This window comes from Mustelus asterias, chromosome 23 (assembly GCF_964213995.1).
Source record: "Mustelus asterias chromosome 23, sMusAst1.hap1.1, whole genome shotgun sequence".
Lineage (NCBI taxonomy): Eukaryota > Metazoa > Chordata > Chondrichthyes > Carcharhiniformes > Triakidae > Mustelus > Mustelus asterias.
The window spans coordinates 40,446,998-40,460,097 of NC_135823.1; the positions used below are offsets into that span (position 1 = coordinate 40,446,998).

General features: G+C 41.2%; 1 protein-coding gene across 4 annotated transcripts in view; it reads right to left on the reverse strand.

Annotated features, from left to right (window-relative positions):
• unkl (unk like zinc finger) overlaps window positions 1-13,100 on the reverse strand; it is a 111,544-nt gene that overhangs the window by 14,020 nt on the left and 84,424 nt on the right. For 2 of the 4 annotated variants that reach the window (XR_013500668.1, XM_078240366.1), the window contains exons 1-3: window positions 6,036-6,165; window positions 3,334-3,426; window positions 518-736 (exon numbers count right to left, since the gene is read on the reverse strand). Coding sequence is in view for 3 of the 4 variants with exons in the window: in XM_078240366.1 (XP_078096492.1) it covers window positions 518-602 (85 nt within the window). In the remaining variant the exon portion in view is untranslated. Of the gene's footprint in view, window positions 1-517; window positions 737-3,333; window positions 3,427-6,035; window positions 6,166-10,550; window positions 10,717-11,179; window positions 11,246-12,887; window positions 13,077-13,100 lie in introns of those variants that run through there. The other 2 variants (XM_078240365.1, XM_078240364.1) reach the window with 2 other exon arrangements.

A 13,100-nucleotide genomic window follows, 5' to 3' on the forward strand; every position in this document is an offset into this window, starting at 1 on the left:
ACTATAGCGAAACTGTCCCAATGGCAGAAGGGTTGGTGTGCAGAGGACACATATTTAAAGCAATTGGTAAAAGGAACCTGAGCTGCAATGAGGAAAAATTCCTTAATCTCCTAGTTATGACCCTGAAATATGGTGGAACCAAATTCAATAATGACTTTTGAAACGGATACAGGTTAACTAACTCCTTGAAAAAGACAACAAAAACGCAGGGCTCTGGGGAGAAAAGAGGGGAATGCAACTAATCATACAGCTCTTTTAAATATCTCGCAAGGAGAACCTTGCAGGGTTAACTGGGCTGGGTGTACCTTTGTCATGTCATGTTACAAATTGTTCAATATGTTACACAAGATAGCATTATTCAAAAGTCCTTGAAAGATGGAATACAATTACACAAATATTACTACAAAATGCAAGGTCCGTCCGTCCTCAGTTCAGCTGCAAACTTTTAAAAATTACAGCGAAAACTATTCAAGTCAAAATGCATAACACAAATCTGGGAAAGGCTACAGTAACTTACCTAAGGAACTGTGAGAGGAAGCTGAAGTGCCCAGGAGGGCATGCTCAGACTTTGACGGCTGCTGAGATTGCTGTTGTGGAGCCATGCTGGATGACAGGAAAGATTGAGAAAGGGAACCAAGTGGAGAGGCAGATAAGGAAGAAGAAGAATGCAAAGACGAAGACCGAGCAAGTGATCCTGGAATATTTACAGGAGCTGAACTTCCCAATAACCTTTGACCTGTGAAAACAAAATAAAATGATTACCGGAAGATATGTGTTGCCCTGCCAGGATGACGTGACGTGCCACAAAGGTTTATGCTTTTAACGGGAATCTACATTTGGTGCTGGGTTGCAAACAGCTTGGAGTTCAGTTGAAGATCTGAAATCTGTAGGCACCACTGCCCTCTTCTGCATTCTGTACTATTTTGCTGTTCTCAACCTAACTTGCTAGAATGTCAATAGGACAGGGTTTCCTGGAGGAAACAAATCTGCTGCTGGAAGAAGGGCATACACCAGTAGGGTGCAGAGAAAAGAAAACACTTCTGAAAATGCACACAAAGTAAATCAAGGCTATGTGACTTCAAAATTTTCTTAAAGATTATCAGTTCAAGATCCATTCCAGAGACTTTAGCATATAATCCAGGCCATCACTCCAGTGCAGTACTGAAGGGGCACTGCATTGTCAAGGGGGCAGTATTAAGGGATGGATTATTACTGTTTGTGGGATCTTGTTTGCAGATTTCCTTCTGCATTTCCCTACAGAACAGTGATTGCACTTCAAAAGTAATGCATTGTTAAGAAGCACTTTGGAACATCCTAAACACCAGAAAGTTACATAAATACAAGCAATTTCTTAAAAGCTCTTGTTTTGGGATTTAAACTTTTAGTTAGAATGCCATTTTAAGTCTCTCAGAATTTACCAAATAGGTGGCAGTGTGGATGCTACAATTAGCCTCTGCATCCTGGGAGAAGACAGTAAGAAATTTAACAACACCAGGTTAAAGTCCAACAGGTTTATTTGGTAGCAAAAGCCACAAACTTTCGGAGCCTTAAGCCCCTTCTTCAGGTGAGTGGGAATTCTGTTCACAAACAGGGCATATAAAGACACAAACTCAATTTACAGAATAATGGCTGGAATGCGAATACTTACAGCTAATCAAGTCTTTAAGATACAAACAATGTGAGTGGAGAGAGCATTAAGACAGGTTAAAGAGATGTGTATTGTCTCCAGACAGGACAGCCAGTGAGACTCTGCAAGTCCAGGCAAGCTGTGGGGATTACAGATAATGTGACATGAACCCAATATCCCGGTTGAGGCCGTCCTCATGTGTGCGGAACTTGATTATCAGTTTCTGCACAGCGACTCTGCGCCGTCGTGTGTCATGAAGGCCGCCTTGGGGAACGTTTACCCGAATATCAGAGGCCGAATGCCCGTGACCGCTGAAGTGCTCCCCAACAGGAAGAGAACAGTCTTGCCTGGTGATTGTCGAGCGGTGTTCATTTATCCATTGTCGTAGCGTCTGCATGGTTTCCCTAATGTACCATGCCTCGGGACATCCTTTCCTGCAACGTATCAGGTAGACAACGTTAGCCGAGTTGCAAGAGTATGTACCGTGTACCTGGTGGATGGTGTTCTCACGTGAGATTATGGCATCTGTGTCGATGATCCGGCACGTCTTGCAGAGGTTGCTGTGGCAGGGTTGTGTGGTGTTGTGGTCACTGTTCTCCTGAAGGCTGGGTAGCTTGCTGCGGACAAACTACCCAGCCTTCAGGAGAACAGTGACCACGACACCACACAACCCTGCCACAGCAACCTCTGCAAGACGTGCCGGATCATCGACACGGATGCCATCATCTCACGTGAGAACACCATCCACCAGGTACACGGTACATACTCTTGCAACTCGGCCAATGTTGTCTACCTGATACGCTGCAGGAAAGGATGTCCTGAGGCATGGTACATTGGGGAAACCATGCAGACGCTGCAACAAAGGATGAATGAACACCGCTCGACAATCACCAGGCAAGACTGTTCTCTTCCTGTTGGGGAGCACTTCAGCGGTCACGGGCATTCGGCCTCTGATATTCGGGTAAGTGTTCTCCAAGGCGGCCTTCACGACACACGACGGCGCAGAGCAGAAACTGATAGCCAAGTTCCGCACACATGAGGACGGCCTCAACCGGGATATTGGGTTCATGTCACATTATCTGTAATCCCCACAGCTTGCCTGGACCTGCAGAGTTTCACTGGCTGTCCTGTCTGGAGACAATACACATCTCTTTAACCTGTCTTGATGCTCTCTCCACTCACATTGTTTGTATCTTAAAGGCTTGATTAGCTGTAAGTATTCGCATTCCAACCATTATTCTGTAAATTGAGTTTGTGTCTTTATATGCCCTGTTTGTGAACAGAATTCCCACTCACCTGAAGAAGGGGCTTAAGGCTCCGAAAGCTTGAGACTTTTGCTACCAAATAAACCTGTTGGACTTTAACCTGGTGTTGTTAAACTTCTTACTGTGTTTACCCCAGTCCAATGCCGACATCTCCACATCCTGGGGGAAGACCAGAGACCCTGCTGGAAGAGCTGGATACGTAACGTAACGAGCTCAAGGTATCATCTCCCTTACAGTCAGTCAAACGACTTGTGAAATTACACTGCCTGCACTCGCAGGTAAATTCAGGCAAAGTAACAACCCTGTTTCATCTGCGAAACGGAAGCTCAACACTAACCAAAGAGAATAGAGGCACTATAGGTAGTGTACTAGCAGTGAGCTTTAGTCCTGGAATTAGATTATTTTCTCCTTATTGCTGAATTCAGTTGTGTTGTTGATTACCTTTTAATCCTATGTCACCGGTATCTTGATCCTCTAATTCTTTATCAAGAGATGCAACATTTACATCACTAAAATGAAGATCTAGAGCAGAACCTAAAGTAGGAAAATAGACTTTGTTATTCAAAGCAAAATCACATGAATATCTTAAACATATTTGATGCTCCTTCCACTGATCATTCATGTGATGAGCTATCAATTTTAGTCATGAGGTTGGGGGGAAAGTGGTTGGTTATAGCAGGCACTACACTGGGTGTTAGCTGTTTACACACCTTTGTTACCAGGATAATGTGTAACACAGCAAGATCAGGAAATGTAGTTTTTACAGCACGAGACGCAACCTCAAAAAGAAAATGTATCTCCTTTATGATATTCACCGTTAAGAGTCTTGGAAAACTGCACAGGCACAAAAATTTAGCAGTGCATCAGTTACCACTGTGTTCTGCAACTCATTGCAAGCTTTTCAGTACACGAGAGCTACATTTGGAAAAACGGTCACTGAATATGATGCCACTTTGTACTTATGACACTAAAAATAATTTTGTAGATCAATTACTGGCAATAAACTTACAACCATTGCTTTTATTTATATTTTCATGTGTACTGTAAATGGATGTTCAAAAAAAAATGTGAATGGGAAACACCAACTAATAAAGCAGGACTATAGTAGGCTTCCTTGATGGTCCAACTCTGCTATGCCAAAGGGTCCCATTCACTGTTTGTGCTGATTTCACTCAAAACAGCAGGAATGACTGTTACAATTGGGCTCTACTCTCGAGAGAATCAGCTCCTTATCACTAGCCAGTGACCTCTGCACAAATGGATGGTGTGAGCAGATAGGACTAAGTTCAGCTTTGATAGCCTCCCTGGTTAAATAGGCTATGGATACACATTAATTCAGCTGAGTTACGAAAAGTGATAACTCTGGCAAAGAAAATGGAACCACAGAAGCAAAACAGTCAATGTCTTCAGAGGGAAGAGAGCATTTGGAAGGAGAGGTTATAACATAGGAATCAGTATCCAAAATAAATACAAGTCTTAATCTACGCTAACCTTCACAAATTCTGTCTCTTGTTGCTAATTTGTCCATTCTGCCCATCTATTATGAAGGCTATGACTCTTTGACAAGGTACAGCTCCACAGGTCATGTTAACAACTCAGAATCATGCCCTTTTTCATGACAAGTCCCATCTTCATTTTACATCCAGTTTCATGCACTGTCAGTCGAGGGGGAGATCATTGCATAGCGAATCAGGAGCAGAAACCCCCAGCTGTTTACCTCTACCTACCTCAGGAGAGCGGAGGCCAATTACATGAACCTACCAAATTCCTGTTTGAAATAATGAGCTCAGCATAGGACAAGGAACAGAACCAGCACCTTTGTACTTAACCAAACAATAATCACTATTCCTAATTGAACCAACTTGGAAAAAAGATAATTGTTTCAATCAAAATCAAATGAAAATCTTTTATCTTGAACACTTGATTTTGAAGGAAACCTCAACTACAAAAATGAGGTGCTTTCACTGCTACCAATATAAAACAAATGAGGCTAACAGCATTAAATTACAATTTATCAGTCTATGCTATGTCGACGCTATAGGTTAAAAATGCACTTCTATAGCAACCATTATCACAGGACACAGCTGGTCTCTTACCAGGTGTTTTATAAACAGGGAGTACACCAAGCCAATTAGTGCAATGAAAATATGTGAGCAGGGGTACAACTAAGAGCATCTGTTCCATTTATAACCAATAAAGCACAAGATCAAGAACACAACCCTGCATGTTACATAATGGATTGAATGGGCATTACTTCTTAAGTTAATGTCAAGTACAATAATTACTTCTGAAGCCCAATGTCAAGTATAATAATAAACTGCCTTCATTAAGTAATGTACGAGCAACCTCAAGGTTGTTAAAAGTCAAATTTCACTAACACCATAATCACAGGGGTACAGATGCTAGGGTGTTGCCAGCCCTCGAGTGCCTTGCCCATGTGACTAATATTCATGCTCAAGCCTCAGCAGCCAGTGTTGCAGGACATCAAACTACTGAGGATGTCAATTGCCTGCCATTTACAGATATATTTCCGGCACAGACTGTTGTACAGTGACCTGGACTGGGCCTTTCCTTTCCTCCAACCGAGGGAGCACTGAGTCCCGTTGTAGCAACCCAGCAGCATCGACAAATTGGCTGACTCAACAGACAGGAACTTTATTGCCAGTCCATCAAGGGAAGCTGTTGACTCAATAACTGTACATATTTTTAGGGTTTAATATGTAAGTTTATATATTCCAACCCCTTTAACAATTTTTTAATTCAACACTACAACATGTCTGAGCAATAAACTGAGCTAATAATTCTTAAATTTGAAGACTGCACTAAACACAAGCAGGCTTGTATAAAACCATTCTAAATATAAACTGCATATAATACAGAACAAGTCACATTCCTTCTCCAGGCAAACACCTATACTCTGACCTGTTCAAATTGCGATACTGTCACTTGCCGACAAACCAAGAAATTCAGACCAACTTGTGGTTATTTTCCCTACTTTGAGTTTTCTTTCATTACTGTGCAGCTCATTAGAAAATCATACAAAGCAATGCTGGGGGTATAATGAAGCGTTACTGCTAAATAGAGCTTTGCAGAAAGAGGACATAACAAGAAGTTGTGAATTCTCACAGTAAATGTGTTCTCACCTTGGTGGAAAGAGCTGTGCAGTTCAGGACTCGTGCTGGCCTTCTGACTGCTGAGTCACTCTGCACCAGCCTCAATTCCACACCCATTTACAGTTGAACACCCACCTCCCTCTTCACAAACTGACTAATCACAGCAATTTACATCACGTGTTTTCAGCAGCCTAACAGCACTGCCAGAGCAATCTGACACCTCAGATGGAAAAGCTGGCTGAGTTAGTCACCCAACTTCGTTTAACACTATAATCACCTAGTCAGCTCAACATTGCAGCATCACTATGATTCTATATATGATCAAACTCAGTAAGCCTGCTCAACATTGCAGGATCACTACAATACTGAATATACTCCGATAATATAATCAAGCCTGCTCAACAATACAGCATCGCTACCTTCCAAATATACTCAAATATTTCCTGAACAGCCTATTTTGGAGCAGAGGAGAAAAATACGATCATCCCTCCAAAAGATACACAACTCTGAGTGAAGAAAATTCTGCTCATCTTAGTCCTAAATGGCTGACTTATTATCTGAAGATTATGTTCTTAATTCTAGACTTTCCATCCAGGGTAAACAGCCTCTCGGCACCTGCCAAGCCTTAATATATTTCACTGAGATCACCCCCCATCCTCTAAACTCAAGAGCGTATAAGCCCATTGTAGTCAATCTCTCAGGCTGGTTTTCATTTCAAATATAAGCAACAAAAACCAGCTAAAATAAAAGCAAAATAGAACCCTATTCTCTCCCCACAGATGCTGTCAGACCTGCTGAGATTTTCCAGCATTTTCTGTTTTTGTTTCACCTTTACAAAGTATTTAAGTATTGCAGTTAGGAGTTTCAATACACAACTCTCCTCCTTAGTGACTGTTTGAAGCTAAACCAGTGTTCACATTTATGTCATATTTAATCAGAGATGAATTTATGCTATCAATAAGATTGACAATTTCTTTACTTTTGTAACATCTCTCAACTCTGTACCTACTTCGGCTCATCTGCTGCTGAAGTCCTCATTCATACCTTTGCTACCTTGAGACTTGACTATTCCAATATGCTTCTGGTCAGCCTTTCCTTTTTTTTGATCCTCTGCAAACCTGGGCTTATCCAAAACTCTGCTGCCCGTGGCTCAACTTGCATTAAGTCCTGTCCACCCCATCAACTCTGTGCTCATCGACTTACAATGGCTCCTGGTTTCACAACACATCAATTTTTAAAGTTCACCTTTTCCTATCTGTGTAATCTCCAAGAGCCCTACAATCTTCCAAGATAGCTGGACTTCAATTCTGGCCTCTTGAGCATGCCTGATTTTAATCCCCCCCCCAAAAGCAGCCCTACCTTCAGCTGCCATGGCAATAAGCTCTTGAATTTTTCTATATCCACCTCGCTGCCTCTTTAAGATACTCCTTAAAACATACCTTTTTGACCATGCTTTTGAGCATCTGTCCTAACATCTCTATGTGGCTACAACACAAAGAGATGAAGAGCCTTGGGTGCATTACATTAACAGGTGCTGTATAAATGTATATTATTTTTGTTTAATCCGTTCCTTATCAATGTCAACAGGTATATTTGAGGATAGAAGAGTCAAAGATTTACTGCAAAAGTTCTTAAATTAATTGGATATTTTATGTTCATCCTCTAATTCTAAGGTCAGTCAAGATAGCTCTTCAGCCTCTGCTTACATTTATTGTTGAACAGACACTGCGTGACAATCACCAGGCAGGAGTGTTCCCTTCCTGTGGGGGAATACTTCAGCAGTCAAGGGCATTCAGCCTCCGATCTTCGGATAAGCGTTCTCCAAGACAGCCTTCAGAACCATTATCTTGCAATTGTGCCTTTGTCTATATATGCCATGTTTGTGAATCCAACTTTCCACTCACCTGATGAAGGAGCCGCGCTTCGAAAGCTTATGATACCAAATAAACCTGTTGGATTTTAACCTGATGTTGTGAGACTTCTTACTGTGCCCACCTCAGTCCAGCGCCGGCATCTCCACATCATACATTTCTTGTATTCTGGGGATTATCCAAATATCTCCCATCCCCATCCTGCTGTAATGGATATCTCTCTGACCCCTCCTGCTGATTTATGCAATAGAAATATTGATACAACAATCTTCCCTGTCCTGTCCCACTGCCTTATACTGCAATGTGGATATCCCCTTGCTCTGCTGCCTTAAGCTGTGATACATATCTCTCCCCTGTCCTGCTGACCAAAGTACCTCTACATTTTTTTCATAGTGTTAGGTTGATTTGTTGAAGTTAGTGCGTTAGTTTTATTTGGCACGGCTGTGATAAATTAAAGGGGTTGATTTGTGTACAGCTTGCATAGGAACTCCTGGGTTGCTGTAGAAGCAAACTTGCTGCAGACCTATTCTGCAAAACAGATTCCTTCCTCTCCTGCTGCCTTATGCTGTGATATTGCTACAGGTGGTAATGGCCTTCAAGTGTCTTGCTCAAGTGGAGATTTTTCTACCTAGACAGTTGAGTATGAGTAGACTGGAGCAGCAAAGAGAAGATGAATAAAAACGACAGGTGACCTTCAAGCTGATCTTGTCCTCAATGAACATGCTTGCAATCAGGAGCAGGACCTGGATCTCATTTACTTGCGCCCCCACTACATGTCACAGACCAATTATAGTGCCCCTTTTGGCAACCTAAATGGCTTCATACAGCTTTTGCCAAATGATTTCTAACCATAGGCAATGACAACCAAAAAATTAATTTACTTGAGCACAAAAGCTAGAATGAAAAAGACTCCTACTGCTCCTATCACATTTGTGTGAAATCTGTATATCTGCTCCACAACACTCAAAGGAATAACTTATTATGGCTTAATTCTACTGAAACTCTGCACAAAAAAACCCATAAGTAAACAAAAAATCTCTGGCACACATACTCAGGAGAGAAACTTTCCAGAGGCTTACAGAAGTCCTCAGGGTTGGTGTAGAGAAGCTAAGAAGCAGATCAGACAGCCCCAGAAACCATCACCAACCTCTTGGGACTCTTAACTCTTCATATGGAAGGCTGGTATAAGACAACAAAGTGGCGCAAACAAAAAAGAAGCAATTACTATGGAAAATTCTTGGTATTTTTGCTTTGGGTAATCAACCTACCTTAGATGACATTTCATGACCAGAATACACATTAGCTCAGTTGCTCCACACTAATGAGTTTTACTACTAAAAACAAAAGTTAAACCATTCTCCTAATTATAGTGCAAAACAAGCATTTTCAACATTCCTGAACTGTTTAGAAGCCACAACTCAAGATTCCTTGCTCATCAAAAACTCAATCCTTCCCCATCCTCAAACATGCTCTTCTAGCATTTAATTCAAGGGGAGCAAGAAATAAAACAGCGATGGCATCCAGTTCCAAACCAATAGTTTAACAAAGAAACAACTGGTAGCGGGTTCCTTCTTATCCTTCTTACTTTAAAAGAACATTTTCTTCTGTAACCTCAATTCTTGACTTTTCCCTGCATTACTCCTTAGGCTGGCAACCTATTCTGATTCCTCTACTAAGTCATATGTAGGTGCACTACAAGAAGACTGACAGTTGAGTATCAGTGAGTTTCCAGCTCCGAGAACTCATCTGTAGTAACACTGAAAAGAAATTCATTATTACCAATACAGCATAATTTCCCTCAAAGTTCGTCCCAACATGCCTCCTCTTCAGAAAACACTGACTCACACAAAGATATAGTTCTATGAACTGCAGTGACACTTGTAACAAGCATGCCCTGCATGAGATTGATGATGATATCCATTAGACATACGCACATGTACTCCTGATCTTGTCTGATCTCTGAAGGTAAGCAATACTTGGATAGGAGACAATCTATATCAGAATATTTGATCACTAGAGACCAAACAGACTCAGTGCTCAACGAATATCCAATGTAATCACACCCAGCAGAGCTCCTAGGAAGATAAATTACTAGCTACAAATGGTAAGATTCACTGTTGCACCTTGCTACCACCCAAGAGCTGTTAATCAAGCACAGGCAATGCTCTAAGCTAGGTACTTTGCTGGTTCATACAGTTTAGTACCATGACACTAAACCACTGCAACTGACATTTTGGATATATAATTTAAAATATCAGATGCTGACCCAATGATGTTGCTGTGGAACAATGAAGTTTAGAGATTCCAACCAAGTCATTGAATTGGAAGAACAGTTCCAAAGCTTTAATGCAGCTGCAAGTTGTTGGTCTCTCTATGCCCTCTTCTAGCCAAGACTGGAAAAAATGTTTGACAATAGGAACCTATCACAGCTGAACCACTGCTATTCTCAGTTAACATCCATCTCCAGCAGAAATCATTGACATGAACTCTGTGCTTTGATGTCAACACTTTTGAAATTCAGTCAACACCACACCATGATCAGGCAGGAGAGTACAATTTAAGCAGTGTAATCAGAACAAAGACTGTTCTCAACCACTGGGAATCATTTTCAATAATCTAAAAACACAAGCTCTAGTGGTGTCCAAATAGGTCACTGAATTAAATTAACACTTACCAATTACTGATTCTACGGTATTGCTAGCAGGGTAAAATGGAACTGCTTTGGCATTCATTGTTGACAAGGTGGAGGGAGATGAAGTATCAGATCCAATACTAGAAGCCAAACTCGATGTTATACTGGAGGCTAGTGGATTTACCACTGAAAACACATTTAAAAGGTTCTGCAAGGAAGAGAATGGATTTGATTAGAACAAGGGTGTGAGCATACTGGCCAACATGAATTCACTTCTTACTGCATTTATTAAATGCAATCATGGTGAAACACCACTCTGTGAAAAACTAATGAAATCTGATAATTACTGCTCATGCTCTCACAAAACCAGCCACTTAAGGCTAAATATTGGATGGTCACAAACCACGGCAGACCTATGTAGCAAAGTGGGGGGGGGGGGGGTCACAAACCACGGCAGACCTATGTAGCAAGGGGGGGCGGGGGGGGGGTCTTGTGCAAACATTCATACCACTGGATTAAAGTGAAACACAGTTCAAACACAGTTCAAATGCTCAGGTAATTATGACAGTCACTTTTCTGCATCATTGAGCAATGTCAGTGAGGCCTAATTTATCACTAAGTGGTAAAACCATTACAATCAAAATTAATTTTAAATTTCTCCTCTCACTCACCTGTTTACTATCGTGTTCATTTAATTTCTGGTTATTCTCTAGTGTTTGGTTCTTATGTTGCTTTGCCTGAAAGTAATTAAACAGTTGTAAGCACTTCAGTTCCAATTCATCCACTCCAAACACAATAACTTCTCCCCTCACCAGTACTCAATACCAGCTGCAGAGTTATGAAGACGTTTGAGCAGTACTAAGCACGTTTGAAAATACTGCACTGATCTTACCACATCCACATATGCGACTCCACACCTGTGATGGTCAAGGAGAAACTGCCAGCTTCTTTCCCAATTTCTGGCACTGGTAAAAACATATTTTGGCTCAAATTACCCAAACAATTAAATTCACTATGGGTACCTGAATTGCCTTTGATCTTCAACATTATCCACTGAACAGATTTATGCAAGATCTTGTTTTTTTCCCCTGCAAGGTGCAATATCCAGTCACATGCTGCCTGATCTGTTACTGTCCAGATAATTCATTCCACATTCAAGCAAAGATTACATCAAGAAAACGTCTTACATTGGTCATCCTTTCTTTGAACACTGCCAGAAGATTGATCACACTGGATCATGTTGACAGCACATAGTTTGCGGTGGTGACATCTTTCCCCTTAAATCCTAATACCACAGAAATATTTAGATATTGAAGACAGCAACAGTTCATTCAGCCCAGCCAGTCTGTGTTAGTGTGCACCCTCCAATAGCACAGTTACCCACTCTGTTTCCCACACCTCTCCTCCTCTTTTCTTTCAATAAATTAATCTGGAATGTTGACAGTTACTGCCTCAATCACTGATCTTGGAAGTGAATTCCAGTTACACAATTGCATGCACATGAAGATGGTCCTTCTGCCCTCCATTCTACAACTCTCACCATCTTGCACTCACAACTCCTTATTCTTGACCCTCAACCATTAATCCATCTACCCAGTTCCAGCCCTTCACAATTTGAAATATTCCAATCATATCATCCTGTAATCTTTGTTATTCTAAATTTGGGAACATGTTAAGCCAATGCACATTACTTCCACAGATTAAATTTAAGAGGCGATGGTGGGTTGGGGGAATGTGGAGTTTGGTGGAGGTGCAGGAGAGACAGCAACAGACAGAACACCAGTCTGACTTGTACCCTTTCTAACGATGAGTTAGAAAGCTCTGGGAAAGACTTGAATATAGGTCAACCTGATGCTCACATGAGAAATACACAAAAGCATGGAAGAGAGAGTTAAAGTCAGTAAACAGAAGAACAGAAGAGCATGACTGCCCTTCCAAAATGTTCAAAAGTAAACTCAAAATCCTTTGTCTTGGTCTCCGTCAAATAGTGCTCTGAAAATGACTGGTTTCAAATTCAAGACGAGTTCCCCTGCACTGACTTGGAAAAACCAGTACCGTAATCCTGGAACTCTTAATTGGCAGATACCTGAGTCTACTCAGAGACATCAATTAACAAAAGCTGACATCCAAAACAAAAGTGGTCACAACTGGTCCAAACTGCCAAATCACATTAGTGTATAGATGAACCTTACACTGCATACAAAACACAAGTTACAAACACTGGAATTCTCCACATAAAGTATAGGAGTGGAATAGGCTTTGGAGTGGAAGACTTCAAACACAGAATGGGAACTATATATACATTATACTTATGTAAAAAGAAAAAAGAAACAAGCTTTCATTCCCAGTTATAATGAGATAGTTTCGTATGCAAGTTACCTGATCTTCTCGTTCAAACCCCGGTGCTTTTGGATACGTGGATGTCGGCGATGAAACACTGGACGTCGCAGGATCTGAACATAAACCACCATTAGTGAAATATTTGGGCCTACTTATTGGTCCAATAGGAGATAATGAACTGTTACTACCTGAACTTGAAGTAACCGTTGGGCTGCTAGAAGATGAAACCTGAAACAGAATCAAATCATACTC